The sequence below is a fragment of the Lampris incognitus genome, chromosome 9, assembly GCF_029633865.1.
Source record: "Lampris incognitus isolate fLamInc1 chromosome 9, fLamInc1.hap2, whole genome shotgun sequence".
NCBI classification, from domain to species: domain Eukaryota; kingdom Metazoa; phylum Chordata; class Actinopteri; order Lampriformes; family Lampridae; genus Lampris; species Lampris incognitus.
In genome coordinates, this window is record NC_079219.1 from 23027885 (window position 1) to 23044293 (window position 16409).

General features: G+C 44.3%; 1 protein-coding gene across 2 annotated transcripts in view; it reads left to right on the top strand.

Moving 5' to 3' along the window:
* The window catches only part of rims2a (regulating synaptic membrane exocytosis 2a), a 224806-nt gene that overhangs the window by 180084 nt on the left and 28313 nt on the right, over window positions 1–16409 (top strand). The window contains exons 26-28 of one of the 2 annotated variants that reach the window (XM_056286260.1): window positions 787–953; window positions 1506–1763; window positions 10930–11147. In XM_056286260.1, the coding sequence (XP_056142235.1) occupies window positions 787–953; window positions 1506–1763; window positions 10930–11147 (643 nt within the window). Of the gene's footprint in view, window positions 1–786; window positions 954–1505; window positions 1764–10902; window positions 11148–16409 lie in introns of both variants that reach the window. The other variant, XM_056286261.1, reaches the window with a different exon arrangement.

Here is a 16409-nt window from a genome sequence, read left to right on the forward strand (position 1 = left end):
GTGTTCAGCTTAGTCTTTACCATAATACCATTCGAAGCCTGCTATTGTAGCTTGCAACACAAAAGACGCTAGATGCCAGAGGTGTATGCGTCTTTGGTGAAACTACTAAAACTAGGGAGCAACAAACTTCATAACTGTGAACAAACTATGTAGGAATGAAAGGACTTGACAGTAACCCTGGTTGGATAGCGTGCAGAAATCTGTGGTCGCATTTAGCAGTTTGATGATCAACTGATGCTTCTTTCATGGACATATAAACATTAGATATGGACATGTTAAAAATGCAAAGCCTGCCTCTGGTGGTCAGGAAAATATGACTTGAAATACCTTATCTAACTTCTTTCTTTTTCTTGGTGTTTATCTCTTATCGGAGCATCAATAACAGCCCCACGTTTATCCCAATAACAACGCCACCTATGCTATCTCACTTTAAAAAACAGTATGCCCTTAAAAAAGCCAACGACATGGTTTAAGACCCAGATTGCATGAGTTTTGCCACATACGGTTATATAATTTTTTTAATGAATGCACCGATGTCACAACTCAACCACTTAAGAGATTTGAGCTGTTCTAAAGAGTTATTACAAACTGCAAAGAGTTTGCTTTCGTTTTCATTAAACAGCCAAAAATATCATTTTAGGTGTTGAAACTCGGCAATCTACTCTGTAGCGTAGAGATTATTCAGTGTAATATCTGAGTTTGTTAGTAATCTGTATTGTATCACTTCTCGGCCTTTTGGCTAAGATTAAGTGTAGTAATCTGGATTGTGTCTTTTCCTCCTTAAAGCGTTCAGGAAGAGATCCTCGGGGCTCAGAGAACCTTTCGGCGAAGTCGTCGGACAGTGATGTAAGCGACGTGTCCGCTGTGTCGAGAACCAGTAGCGCCTCTCGATTCAGCAGCACGAGCTACATGTCTGTCCAGTCGGAAAGGCTGCAAGGAAACCGCAAGATCCGGTAAGCTGACTAAGCTACACACCTTCATTCAGTGGCCAAACAATTACCAGAAATGGGCAAATCCCCAAATCTCTGAGCCCGTCTTTCAATATACAAGGCCGGGTCCAGACATTTTCTGCTTTGAAATTGTTTGCACCTGGTTCAGATAAATAGGGAAATGTGACCTTCAGCAGAAAAGGTCATTTTCCCTCCATTGAGTTCAGGTTTGGCTCCGTCTAGGAACACCTGGAACCAAACACCTGAACTCTGCTCTTTAGTCTATGGGGATTAGTGCATAACTGGTAACAGGGAGAAACATAAAGCATGTTGCACCTCTTTCGTGATTGTCTCATATCAAAGTTTAAGACCATTTTTGGTGTTTGTCTCATGTCAAAACCGTAGGCAAAATAAATTGCATGGTGCTTAACTGTATGTCTGCAAATGTGTGTTCAGTTACATTTGTATTTATCTGAATTGGCTTCACTCTGTCTGCATTTCTCTCATAGTTGACATTCTTCATTACTTTATTTGGTTTCCTTTCTGCTTTGCATGTGCTTCTGTCTCCGTCTTCAGTGAATTACGATCAAGGAGCCAGTCTGGGGAAGGGGATGAGCAGATAGGGGAGGTCCTGGAGGAGGAAGGGATGGGTGGAGGGGGGAGAGGAGCAGGAGGAGGAGAAGAGAAAGGGAGAGGGGGTAGCAAAGAAGCGGGTCCATTGGAAGGAAGGAAGGGATCAGGGGAGAAGGTAGACAGAGAGCAGGAGCATCAGGAAGATTTGGTGGAGAATGAAGAGGACTTACACCAGAGGAGTATCTCAGAGACTGACCTCAGGTAAAATATCACTGACCTTAGTGCAAATGCATCTAGGTGTGGTGACCCTTAGACTCCCACTAACAATAGTATGGACTTGTAGTTTTCCAATGGCCCATTGGCTGTGATGAATACCAGTTGTGAACCTTTACCTCGTTATGTGCACCCTGTAGTGACACCAAGCGCTGTGTTGTGACTGTCCTCTATACTCTAACTTGAGCAATGTAGATCTGATCCCAATAACCCCCACTTTCAGCAAGGTGAGCAGTGGGGGTGGGGCAGGTGTGAGGGAGAGTGTTATGGATTTGCATCCCTTCACTTGACCTACTCTGAGTCTGCAGTCTATGTCGCTTTACTGTTTGTTGTCTGCATTGGAATGTTGCTTTTTTTATCTGTCTATCTCTGCTTTTCACCTTCTGTCTGACTTTCTGCAATGAAGCTCCCTGTTTTCACAACTTGTCAACCCAAACCTCCCACATTCCTCCAGCTACTCCTGTCTGACACGTCAACAAGCCGACAGCATCTTCCTGCATTTTCTGTCTGCAGAACCCCAAACCTCCCACCGAGTCTGTCAACTAGTTCAGTCATTACTTCACTCTCAGTCGATGAAAAAAAAAAACAATGAATCTTTACCTCAGAAAGTCTGCTGAGCTTATTTATTCACAAGAAGCATTTCAGTTTAACATCAAGTTCCTTAAGCTACTACGCTTTACAAGTTTGACACAGTAGCAGCGCTTGTTCCCTACGAGCTATATTTCCTCAGCGCTTTAAACATATATATCCTGGTGGTTTTCTATTGGGCAGCATGGTGGCCCAGTGGTTAGCGCTGTTGCCTCACAACAAGAAGGTCCTGGGTTTGAACCCCGGGGTTGTCCAACCTTGGGGATCATCCCAGGTCATCCTCTGTGTGGCATTTGCCTGTTCTCCCCATGTCTGTGGTGGGTTTTCTCCGGGTGCTCCAGTTTCCCCCACCATCAAAAAGACATGCATGTTAGCGTTAATACTGGCGTACTAAGACTTACTAATACTAGGTCTGTGCCCCTGACCGAAGCATGGCAAGACGAACTGGAGTTAGTCCCTGGGCGCTGCACGCCAGCTGCCCACTGCTCCTAGCTACACAGATAGGATGGGTTAAATGCAGAGCATGAATTTCCCCACGGGGCTTAATAAAGTATAGCAAAATCAAAGTCTTGATGCTGAAACATCTATTTTTTGTCTTCCCCCATGTATTAACCTATTAAGAACTACTTAAGCCCATTGGCGCTTGTCCTTACCAGTGTGCAAGAGCCCTCTTTGTTTGGGAGAAGACCGAGGGTGTGTCCATAAATTCAGTCATAAATCACCAAATAAACCAAAACCATCGCATTTTGCCATAACCTCATTTTCAGCCAGAGACAAACCGTCTCTTCAGCTAGACTGTCTAGTGTTACGCTCTGAGTACTCCCAGAGCGCAGCCATCTAAATTACCAAACAGAAATGCACTGAATGCTCTGAATTTACAAATGACAAGAGAGCTCTTACAGTGCAGTCTGACACCCGCCAAGTGAATTTACGAATGCACCCGGACTGGTCACCACAGACCACTCGAGGCTAAGCAAACTACTTAGCCTGTTTAACGTATTGAATCGCCAGTGGGCGCAATTAGTTCCGTATAAAGTCAAGAACACTTAATTGATTAAAAAAATTGCAAAGGGTAGCTTTTGAGTATTTGAATTGCAAATACAAGCTGCCGACTGCTCTGAAAGTGGAGTTGGCTGAATCCTGCTTTTCACATGCTTACTTACAACTCTTATACCTACAAGATCAAACCCAATTCCTTCATAACAACCGACAATTGCAGTATAAACATTTTACTGTCTGTACCTCTTTAACTACACTACATGTGGTCCATTACACAACCTTGTCCTCCATCTGGACCACTGTGGATGTAAGCCACATCCTGGGACAAAAAAACAACTACAAAAAAGACCTCACCTTTCATTATGCAATTTCGATAAAGACCTCAATGAGAAGGTTGGCACAATAGTATACATGCAATACAGTATCTTTTTGGGCAATTTGGTCAAACCGTTGTCTGTTAACCTTGGGATAATCAGCACAGCGATCATTAACAATGCCTTTGTGTCATGCTGCTGCTTCAAATAAGCCCTTTAGTGAAGTATTGTCTAATAAGCCATAATAATAGTAATTCATAATAATGATAATAATAAGCCATGTCAGGTACACTTGTGTGAATAAAACACAGGCAAGAAATGGTTTAAGATGATAGTGCTGACCTGCATACTTCCACTCACAGTATTGTGCTACCACACCCCCCATTTGTGTGACTTAATGCAGAGCCTTGAATCAGCTGTTGTATTGTGACGCTAGCTATCAAGTCATCAAATCCCCCTCACTCAAACATAGATCTGCTAAATAACCAAGAATAGAAGTGCAATGTACGTATTTGTACACTTGATTAGCTTTGTAGTGTAATATCTCGAGAGCATGACAAGAAAAAGGGGCTTGTGCCTTATTATGTAACCCTTGCCAATGACTGTGCTTGCATATGACTAACAAGTCAACTGTGGCAGAAACGGATATACACAGTGCAAGCATTAGTGCCTTGAAAGGTCTTCTGTAACCCCAGAAGGTATCAAGGCCTTTCACCATCTTATGGAAGTGTTATTCATAAGATGCTAGGCCCACTCTTAATATTAAAGACTCCCCCCCTCCCCCCCTTTCTATACTGCCTCTCTTTGTAACAGAGCCCAGCAGCAGTCCGATCAGGTGGAAGCGTTGACGCTAGCTACATTGCTTCATGACTCATCTGCTCTTTATTTAGGTTACAGTGTAAAATTGTATCCATTCAACTACACTTTTACATTGGGCTGACATTTGAACAGCATGGTAGCCATATGTGGTTTTCATCACATGAACAGTTTTATCATATGCATCAACCCTGTGCTGCGCAGAGAGACACATTCACATGGCTGCTAGTACAGCCTTAAACACACGCACACGCACACACGCACACCTCTACTGATGATGTGTCTTCTTGTGTCTGGGATGTAAGAAGCTTTCCGTCAGCACTTTTAAATCCCATCGTCTACTCTTTTCTCTCCTGTCTCTGTCATCTGATGTTGTTGCCTGGGTAACAGCTCATTCATGTGAGGAAAAGTAAAGGCCAGTAGTTTGAAGGAGAGAGATGGATCATTAACAGCAAAAGAGGGAACTTGACTTTGTCCCACCCCTTTCAAAACAGCACGTAGGACCGGTTACCTGTAATGGCACCTGATAAAATTGCTATCTTGGCTTTAGACTAAATTAGGGCTTCTGAAATCTTTGATTCCCCTCCTTTCTGACAAAATGTTCAAGGCCGTAGACGGGCATGTATGCATGCAGCTCCCCTGGCCGGGGCAGTGTTGCCATAGAAACCCATTTTTCTGCCTCACCTCAGCCTCGCATAAAAAGAAAGTGACGCCGTTCCCTGTGAAAGACGAACCAAACGTAAGGACGAGGACGGGAAGAAGAGAGAGACACCAAAGAGAAGCAAAAACCTTGGATGACTTCTGCATTTACAATTTTTTACTTCATTCATGAACTGCCAGTGGATCCTATTTTCTTTTTCTTTGTGCAGTGGATGAAATTAACCATCTATCCAGTTAACCTTAAATTAATCTTCTATCCAATTTAATTTTAAAAAAAACACAATGTCAAAAATGATCTCCACATTGGCATTCATGCAGAATGGTTTGCAGAACTGCATGTCACAGACCATGACTATAGATGTGTTACAAACATAGATATGTTCAAAGCTGTTTCCACATGTTTCTCACTTATTCCCAACCTCTAAATAACGTTTAGTGATATTCGTTAAAATCTAGCGTCGAGCAATCTTTACATTCTGCCACTCTACTGTCCTTAAAGACCCCACGCAAAATGTAGCTAAACCAAATCTGTCTACTGTACGACAAAGGAAGGGAAAAAAATCAGGATTTTTTTTTTCACGTTGGGAACATCTTGGCCTAAATGAAAATGCATGGTGTGCAATCTGCATGATGGGGAACATTGTGTTCTTTGGGCCGAGGTTGAAAATCCGAAATCCCCAGAGAGGCGCAGTGTTGCAGCCAGACACATTCACCATGGGGACTGGCCCGGAGAGCCAAGACCCAGCCAGGAGAAAGGGGAGGAGGGAGAACGGGAGACAGTGAGGGGTGGGGGGGAGTATGAGATGGAAGGGCAAGAGAGCGACTGGACTGTCCTTGATGTTTAATTTCATCAGTTCTGGTGTCCATTCAAACCAGCAAGAATGTGTCCATCTGGGTTAGTGACGTGACTTTGACACATGAAACCTGTTCGTTTGGGTCAGAGGAATATGTCTGTTTAAGGGTCAGTCCAGGGCATTTCTTGAAATCAGTAAAATTTGATCATCTAGACTCATATAATGTTTGCACATTCAGCCCAGTAAATATGTTTGTCCATACAAGACTGGAGAATAATGCACAGGCATGGGTGCAAGTCCATGAATACTGACTGGGATGGCATCCAGTGCTTTACATTTGCCCCCATCCATAGGATTAGTGGTTGTGTCAGGAAGGGTATCCGATGTAATTTTTTTTATTCCTGGATTTTTTTCCCTCCTTTTTCTCCCCAGTTGTATCTGGCTAATTACCCAGTCACTGCTCCACCCCCTCTGCTGATCTTGGGGGTGGGGGTGGAGGGGGGGCTGCAGACTACCACATGTGGAATCGCCAGCCACTTCTTTTCACCTGACAGTGAGGAGTTTCGCCAGGGGGACGTAGCATGGGGGAGGATCCCGCTATTCCCCCCAGTCTCCCCCCCCCCAAACAGGTGCCCCGACTGAACAGAGGAGGCGCTAGTGCAGGGACCAGGACACAAACCCACATTTGGCTTCCCACCCGCAGACACGGCCAATAGTGTCTGTAAGGACTCCCGACCAAGCTGGAGGTAACACGGGGATTCGAACCAGTGATCCCCATTGTTGGTAGGCAGCAGAATAGACAGCTACGCTACCCGGACACTCCCCAGTTTTGTTTTGTTTTGTTTTTTTGGGGATTCTTCCCCATTTTTCTCCCCAGTTGTACTTGGCCACTGCAGACACGGCCAATTGTGTCTGTGGGGACGCCCGACCAAGCCGGATGTAAAACAGAGATTCAAACCGGTGAGCCCCATGTTGGTAGGCAATGGAATAGACCACTACGCTACCTGGGCGTCCACAGTTTTTTTTTTTATTGCTATATGTAGAGCATTTGAACTTTTCCCATACAAACCAGTTGTGTGTTCCCATTTAGCCCATTAAATGTTTATGTGTTCTACCCAGTAGAAGATCTATCCATGTCTGTTGCATGTGTTTTCTTTTTGTTCCTCATAGACCATGGAGGGGTCAAAGAGACACCACTTATCCACTGTTTTAACCTCTTTTGACATGAATTGACAGAGGAAAAAAAAAAGGCCTATCCTACCTGACCTTATGTAATGAATTGGACAGTTTTCAGTTTTGAACTCGTTATGTGAACACCTGAAATTTAGCCCCCCTGTGCCGATAGTGAAAGAGCATATTTCATATTATCACTTTTACCTTATTGGCCCATGGTGTCAGGAGAGCGGGCGCTTGAAGTCGGCTTCAAAGCCTCTGAGTTGCATTAACTGATCAGAGGCACTGATCCCTCGATAAGCATTCAATATTTACATGTTAAGGTACTGGATGAGCAATAGCAGAGCGCCCTCATGCATAGATGTGACATAAACATCAGGCTTTAAAGGTTGATGTGTGATGTGCACTGGGTGTTTTATTGCACGTCTGGGCTATTGCACCAGCTGCCAACCCTAGCAAGTAGTACAAACCACCAATATTAAGCACAAGTGTTCTTTTAGTTAAAATGTATGAGCCATTAGACCTCATAACAACACTAAGAAACAACGCGGGACATTGTGTACATTCTAGGCAAAGAGTAGGTTCAAATCATCTTCTAATTCTAAGACAACGGGAGAGGAGACAAGTGTCTAATGTGTGTGAGAGGATATTTTTAGGAGCTTAATTAGAGTTGCTAAAAGGAAGTAGCTGTCAAAGTCCAATGACAACCCTTCCACCCCCATCCTCATGTTTTAATTGCCATTTCTTCTCAGTGTTGTTTTTTATGATAGAGTCGAGTGGTTGAGCCCGGGCACTTTATTGTTATTTTTTTTAGATTTTTCTCCCCTTTTCTCCCCAGTTGTATCAGGCCAATTACCCCACTCTTCTGAGCCATCCCGGTTGCTGCTCCACCTGCTCTGCCAATCTGGGGAGGGCTGCAGACTACCACATGCCTCCTACGATACATGTGGAGTCGCCAGCTGCTTCTTTTCACCTGACAGTGAGGAGTTTCACCAGGAGGACGTAGCGCATGGGAGGATCACGCTATTCCCCCCAGTTCCCCCTCCCCCCTGAACAGGTGCCCCGACCGACCAGAGGAGGCACTAGTGCAGCGACCAGGACACATAACCACATCCGGCTTCCTACCCACGGACACAGCCAAATATGTCTGTAGAGACGCTCGACCAAGCCGGAGGGGATTCGAACCGGCGATCCCCGTGTGGGTAGGCAATGGAATAGACCGCCACGCCACTTCTAAGCGGGGTCGAAAATTAACACTCAGCAGTCGACAAATGCAGGTCTTTAGTCTTTGGCGTGTAAATTATGCAGACTGCCCGCTACTCTGGCTGGTAGAATAATGAATTTCCTACACGCGCTGGAGAACGCTGCTGGTTTGCTGTCACTTCTTTCTGCTAGATCTGCGATGCTGCATGTGTATGTGCATGGGCGACATTACGGGGGGGGCAAGGGGGGCATTGCCCCCCCCTAACTCACAAAGAATAATTAAAATAACATATCACATAACGTGATTTAAAAATATACAAATATTATTTGCTGTAATTACACCTACAAGCCGCTGGGGGCAATGTAACGATCTGAAGCGAACCATGTTATCTAGCTATGGTATGCTAACTTAAAATGTCCAAACGCAGTAACACGTTAAGTTGTTTTACAAAGAAAACAAAAATCAATCGAGCTGAAGAGAATGAAAATGAAGAATCGCGTCAGGACGATGACGTGTCTCTCACAGAGACAGGCAACATATCAGAGCGAACTCTGCGAGAAGTGGACAATGCAGAGATGCATGTTCAGCAGCAAGAAGCAGGCAATGCCGTGGTGTTACAACCTGCAGCTCCAGAGCCTATTCTTGGTGTGGGAAACTGTTTGAATTTCGTGGAGAACGGCCCTACCAACCTATTCTGTTATTCCCAGCAACAGGAGGGAGGAGATTTGGAAAGAAATGGTATGTTACCTACCTACCGTGGCTTGAGTACAGCCCCGCCCGCCGCTGATCGGGCATTCTGTTACTCATGTCGCGCATTTAGCGTTGCTGGCCACAACAAAGAAGAAACGTTTCGAACGGTGGAACACACAGACGTCTGTTCTTATCATTTCTATTTCTGTCCGAAACATTGGCAACGTTTTGCAACGTTCCAAATGTTGTTGTGAAAAGGGACGTGTAGGACTACGTTTTTTAAAAGCGATCCTCGGTATGCATAATTTTGCAGCAAAGGTAAAAAAAAAGTAAATATGTTAAAGTTTTGTCACTTATTTAAAATACAAATTTGACATTGAAACCGCATGTTTTGTTTATTACACACTAGTTGTACTTTTACATTGATATAATTATGTGATTAAAAAAAATATTTGCCCCCCCCCCAATTTTGGGACCCAAATGTCGCCCATGTGTACGTGGTATGTATTTGCGTCAGTCATCAAACCGCGTGATTTTTCGTTAGAGCAGTTGAGGTGCTTGTTATCCGGGGAGTTGAAACAAACCCAGCTATGTGGAGATTAGCAGGAGACAAGGAGGAAAATCGCTTTGAGAGTGAACGATATGAAGACTGGACATGCAACTACAAAAACAAAAAATAACATGAACTATGACTGTGAACTTATTACTGTTACTTAGTTTTACTTGTTCGTCTATGAGTGTTATATTCTCAAACTCCTTAATGATGATCCTTCTTGCACTTCAAGGCGAATATCACTGAATTTGTTAATTCAAATGTTTTACACTTTAGTATTGAAACAGTTGAATTAACATTTCTGCATACAGTTAGTGTAACTACTACTATTACTGCACACTACTATACTATAATATTGATTGAGAATCGCATATGAGACCAAGACATAGTAATAATAGTAAATTGCAATCGTAAAAAGCAAATTTTTGTGGAGGGGCTGGTAAAAAAAATCTGTCTGGCCAGTAAATTTTTTTTTCATCTACCAGCCACCTTGGCAGGTAAGCCAAAACGTTAATTTTGGACCTTGCTTTGAACGAGGCTGTTCCTTTGCACATTCTTCAACCGATTATGAATGAATAGTCTGTGATGCGGTGTAATGTTTATCTCTTGAGATGAGCATCAAGCTCGCAACTGAAAGAAGAGCTTTTTGCAGGGGTCTCTTTGCTCTCAAGTAGGAGGAGGTTGTTGAGGTTAAGGTGCTGAACAAGGCACTGACATTTGTAAACAAATACTACAGACACCGGATGCTATAAAAGCTTCCCCAGGAAGCTTTTAGAGAAAAAAAACCACCAAGCTTTGGTACAAAGGGCACCCTGCACTCAGGGCAATGAAGCAACAGCATGGTATCGGCATTCGCCTTGTGTTTAAGCTCACATTTTTGTCTATGGGTAAATGCACAAAACAAATCTCGTGAAGCTGATCCAAGGTCAATTAATACTTGTTGCATTTTAAAAACGACAATGCACCCTAGTTTGTGCAGAAGTCATCCAGTAACCAAATTCTGGCAGCTCTATGCTATTCCTCTCTTGAGGTGTCTTTAAAAGTACAGATTCACTATGATCCCTCAACTCAGCCGTAAGTCATGTATTCCTATACCTGAACTCTGTCCTTCTCTCCCCTCCACCATCATCTCACCTCCTGTTCTTTCCTGTCCACTACCTTTTCTTTTGTCTCATTTCCCATCCATTCCATCCTATCCTCTCTTCATTTTGCCTTTTCCCTCCTCCTGTCTTCCTTTCTCCTCATTTCTCTTCCCCCATTCTTCTTCTCCTCCTCCTTCCGGCCTGTCTTCTCTCTCTGTCCTCGCCTGCCCCTGTAAAATGGCGGTGGCTGACAGTGACTTTGCATCCAAAATGAAAAACAGGCAGATGGGCCAGTCGGGCGGGGTGAACATGACCAAGAGCACAAGCATCAGCGGCGACATGTGTAACCTGGAGAAGACGGACGGCAGCCAGTCGGACACGGCGGTGGGCACGGTAGGCACTGATGACAAGAAGAGGCGCTCCAGCATTGGTGCCAAAATGCAGGCCATCGTTGGCATGTCGCGCAAGAGCCGGAGCACCTCGCAGCTCAGCCAAACAGGTAGGCCCACCTGCAGCACAGCCCTTGTCTCTGCTCATCTGTCCCACGGTGTCCCTCCCATGCTCTGTTGTGCCTGTGTTGTCTCCTCGGGTTTCTCTGTCTGTCTGTGGTGAGTGTTATGCCGTGCTAATGTACTGTACTAGTGTTATACCAGGTACTAACGCTGCTGGTCTCTTCCCTCCAGTTTATCCTTTTTATGTACAAAGGCTGTGGACTCCTCCATGCGGAGCCCTTTTCTGGAGGTGGGGATAATGGCATGACTGTTGCTCTTGCCACTTTTCTCTTTCCTCAAGGTAACAGGACTCCAAGGAAATTCGACCTGCTATACCTTTGTTTTGCTTTTTTTTCTTCTTTTTTTTTTTACCAGCTCCCATTTGTCTTCTTTTGTCTGTTCATTTCTGTTGCACTAGTTAAACCTCCAGTTTGTCTGTGCTATTGATAGGGATGAAGTTCATGTGTTGCAGATGTCTCAATCTGGTGTTTCACCAGGCAAGATTTTGATGCTGTAATCACTTTGCAGTTTTTTGTTCTGTTTTGTTTTGGGTTTTTTTTTTTTTTGCCTCCATGATTCCCAAAGACTCTTGCAGCAGGTCACATTTCCCTTTGTCACCCTCTCGTGATGTGATGCACACGTGCCCGTGATCTGTCGACGTAAACCAATACTTCCACCTAAAACGTCACAAGCTGTAGTGTGTGTGTGTGTTTGTGCGGCTACATGCATGTGCCTGTACTGTCATGAGAAATGGATGGAGTGGGGAGGGGGAGCATGTGCGGCCCCTGTTTTCAGTCACAAAGCGTATTTCCATTTCTTCAGATGAATAGTAGGAAGATAATTTTGCTGCGTGGGACACATTAAAGTAAATTTCACCTATGAGTAATGACTTTGATTTTTTCCAGTCTTGCTTACTGACTGCTTTCCTTTCAGACGAGTTCAGTGCTTATGTGAGGAAGGATGAGATGTACTGCTAGACAGTTTGAAAAGCAACACGGCAGGTGGCATGTCTTGGTGGCATCGGCTGGCAGATTAGGGTCAGGGTCTGTTTGTGGGAAGGTCAGTAGATTCACCTACTTCTTCAGACGTATCTCTCACACTCTCCAGGTAGTCGTCCCTCGCTCATCACCTCTATTCATCTGTCTCTTATGTGTCCCAGTAATCACTTCCACCCATCAAGCAAACCGTGACTCACTAGATAGAAACGTGGAGGGGTGGAAGCGAGGGATGCGTGCGGGTGTGATAGAGGAATCAGCGGGAGGCTGTGGGCTCACGTGGCTGTGTGCTGCCCTCATGGCTCGGGATTGGGCTCCTGCTTTGTCTCTGTTTAAATAATTTGTAGTCATTGCCAAAAGCATGCCGGTTTGTGAAGCTTGTGCAGCAGTTCCACCTTTAAACCTTTCCATATTTGATCTTTTCAGCTGTCTGTTCAGAAGTGGTTTTCAAGTGTTTTCAAGCTCTGTGATCTTTACTCTACTTGAAGACGTATCTGTGTTTTTGGGAAGTCGTTCTATTCATCCCACCACTGTTAGAATGCAGAGAGAGACAAAATTTTGTTGGCAGTTGTCAAGCTTTTATTTTGAGAACCTCTTTTCAACAGTTTCACAAAGTCACACTGACAAAGTTAGGAACACGGATACAAATTGCACGCACACTCATCTAGAAACACACACACACACACGTAGGTGCATGCACGCACACACTCATTTACAAGCACGCACACTGCACACACTGAAAAGCCTGACTTCTAAGAGCACATTAATATTTCACGCAATGCTTTTAGGTGGATTCGAGGGAGTTTGGGAGGGCATATGTTCATCTGTCTGTCAATTTTTGAAGTCTCTATGTGGCCCTGCACCAACAGAAACACTGCCAAATTTGCTTCTAGCCTACTTGGTTGTTTGTTGGTTTTTTTCCCCCAGATGGACTGGTCACCAACTTGAGGGATGCATTCAAATAATGGATGAGTTTCTCAAAGGTTACTTGAGGTTTTCTCTGCACTGCTCAGTGGCTGGATGAGGTTCAGGGTGTTTACATCAGCCAAACTGGCCTACTCTGGTTTTGATAAACAGGAGATTTTTCAGATGGATTGGAATTGATCCTGGATGGTCACCCATAGGTGATATGCTCTCTTTTCACAGGCGCGTGCACACCTACTCACCTCTCAGCCCTCTCTCTATGACACTTTTGCGTTGGTAGTCTCTTGTTGAAGAAACTTGATCTTTCAGGAAACATATGACTCAAGGTGTTGATGATAGCGTGACGATAGAAACGGGCGGCACAGTGGCACAGTGGTTAGTGCAGTTGCCTCACAGCAAGAAGGTCCTGGATTCAAACCCCGGGGTTGTCCAACCTTGGGGGTCATTTCAGGTTGTCCTCTGTGTGAAGTTGGCATGTTCTCCCCGTGTCTACATGGGTTTCCTCTGGGTAATCCGGTTTCCTCCCACAGTCCAAAGACATACTTTTAGTAATAGACTCATTCTGCCGAAATGTACTACAGAGCGCCACAGGAGGTCATTCATGCCTGTGGCCATCAAACTTTATAACTCCTCCCTCAGAGTTTCAGACACTCGGAGTTAATGGTCATTGGACTGGCCCTTCGACTTATTGTACCCTGTCAGGTTTTGTTTGTTTGTAGGGTGGCACAGTGGCGAGCACTGTCGCCTCACAGCAAGAAGGTCCTGGGTTCGAGCCCCAGGGTAGTCCAACCTTGGGGATTATCCCGGTTCATCCTCTGTGTGGAGTTTGCATGTTCTCCCCATGTCTGCGTGGGTTCCTCTGGGGGCTCCAGTTTCCTCCCACAGTCCAAAGACATGTAGGTCAGGTGAATCGGCCATACTAAATTGTCCCTAGGTGTGTGTGTTGTGTGTGTGTGTGTATGTATGTATGTGTGTGTGTGTGTGTGTGTGTGTGTGTGTGTGTGTGTGTGTGTGTGTGTGTGTGTGTGTGTGTGTGTGTGTGAGCCCTGTGATGGCCTGGCAGCCTGTCCAGGGTGTCTCCCTGCCTGCCGCCCAGTGACTGCTGGGATAGGCTACAGTGTCCCCGTGACCCTGAGAGCAGGATAAGCGGTTTGGATAATGGATGGGTTTTGTTTGTGCTGTTTGTTGTGTGCTGCAGTAGTGCAGTATAAATAGGGTGTTATGTGCACCATGCTTGCTGATGTATTTTGTTTTTATTTCTATTTCTTATTTTATCTTTTATTTCTATTTGTTTCTATTTTCTTGTTTTCTTGTATCATGTTAGTTTTAAGTTGTTTCTTAGTAGAGCTTGAGTGTCTGTAAAAGAACCCAATTTCCCCTCGGGGATGAGGGGATGAATAAAGTACTCTGATTTTCTGATTCCGATGTAGATCAAGTGAATCGGCCATACTAAATTGTTCCTACGTGTGTGTGTGTGTGTGTGTGTGTGTGTGTGTGTGTGTGTGTGTGTGTGTGTGTGTGTGTGTGTGTGTGTGTGTGTGTGTGTGTGTGTGTGTGTGTGTGTGTGTGGTGTTTGTTTTGGCCCTGTGATGAACTGGCAGCCTGTCCAGGGTGTCTCCCTGCCTGCCGCCCAGTGCCTGCTGGGATAGGCTACAGTGTCCCCGTGACCCTGAGAGCAGGATAAGTGGTTTGGATAATGGATGGGTTTTGTTTGTGCTGTTTGTTGTGTGCTGCAGTAGTGCAGTATAAATAGGGTGTTATGTGCACCATGCTTGCTGATGTGTTTTGTTTTTATTTCTATTTCTTATTTTATCTTTTATTTCTATTTGTTTCTATTTTCTTGTTTTCTTGTATCATGTTAGTTTTAAGTTGTTTCTTAGTAGAGCTTGAGTGTCTGTAAAAGAACCCAATTTCCCCTCGGGGATGAGGGGATGAATAAAGTACTCTGATTTTCTGATTCCGATGTAGATCAAGTGAATCGGCCATACTAAATTGTTCCTACGTGTGTGTGTGTGTGTGTGTGTGTGTGTGTGGTGTTTGTTTTGGCCCTGTGATGAACTGGCAGCCTGTCCAGGGTGTCTCCCTTCCTGCCGCCCAATGACTGCTGGGATAGGCCCCAGCATCCCATGACCCCAGTTGGGATAAGCAGCTTGGATAATGGATGGAAGATAGAATCACTTCATTTAGCTCAGACAACAGATCAACAGGAATTTGAACAACTGAAATTGACACTAAATGCAAGGAAGCAGTGTGGGAGTCTGACGATGCATATCACTGCATTTATTTGTTCAGTAATCCACTGCTACACATGATTGAACAGCATGGGGTGCAGTAGTTTGTAGCTGTACTATAGAGGAGAGTCGAGTAGTTCAGAAAATGTATATGAGTAGTAGGAAATGGAAATGATGTGCTTGAATGGTAGACTGTATGAGGAGACAGTTCCTTTAGGGATCTCCATAGATTCCTTCTGAGTTTGATGCATTATTCAACTTAACTGGCTTTGATTAAATGTTCTATCAGATATCACGATAATATTTAGATAGGAATGCTCTTTGTAAGTAGGATTAATGAATCATGAAGTCATGTGCAGTTGTGTGTGTGTGTGTGCGCACACATCAGTAGATGACGATTGGATAAGAGCTTTATCCGTGTTCCACTGTTCATCATAAGCAAGCTGAAACATGGTGATTTATGATCCTCCATCCTCCCATTCACCACTCAGCATTCTTCTAGTCGTTGGTAAATTATGTTTTAAACTCAGCGGATAGCAGCCGTATTCCCAATACACCCCATCCCTCCAAAAAACTGCCACTTCCACAGCCTGACTCAGCCAAAATGATACTGTACCAGCTCAGATCTTGCAAGCCTGTAGAAAATTCATTGCCACCCGTTACTCTAGCGTTTGCTTATGATAGTTGCCGCTCTGATTTGCATCTTAAAAGAATTGTAAAAAATTATTAATTTGAAATTGGACACAGTATGTGTTATTATTTCTTTTGCCCTTTGTATTTACCATCTGTGCAACTTATTCTCAGAAGGCAGGCTAGCTGTAGAAAATGTTGTCAGCAGTATTCAATATTTTCACGCTGGTCACATTTTAATTTCAGCATTGCAGTGCATCATTATCAGCAGCAATGTTATCTGCGAAAGGTGCAGGATGTTTAAATATGTATAACGTAGGGGTTTTTTTTTGCCAGCAGCTTTTGCAACCAGTTTGAGTGTTTGGAGTGAATAAAAGCTGTGTCCATTTAGCCATACCTAACTTACTCCCAGCTAGCTTTGCCTTTTCGCAGGCTTCAAAATAGATGTCAGGAAGGGTATTCTCTTAGGCTTATAAAGCTTTGCTGAACT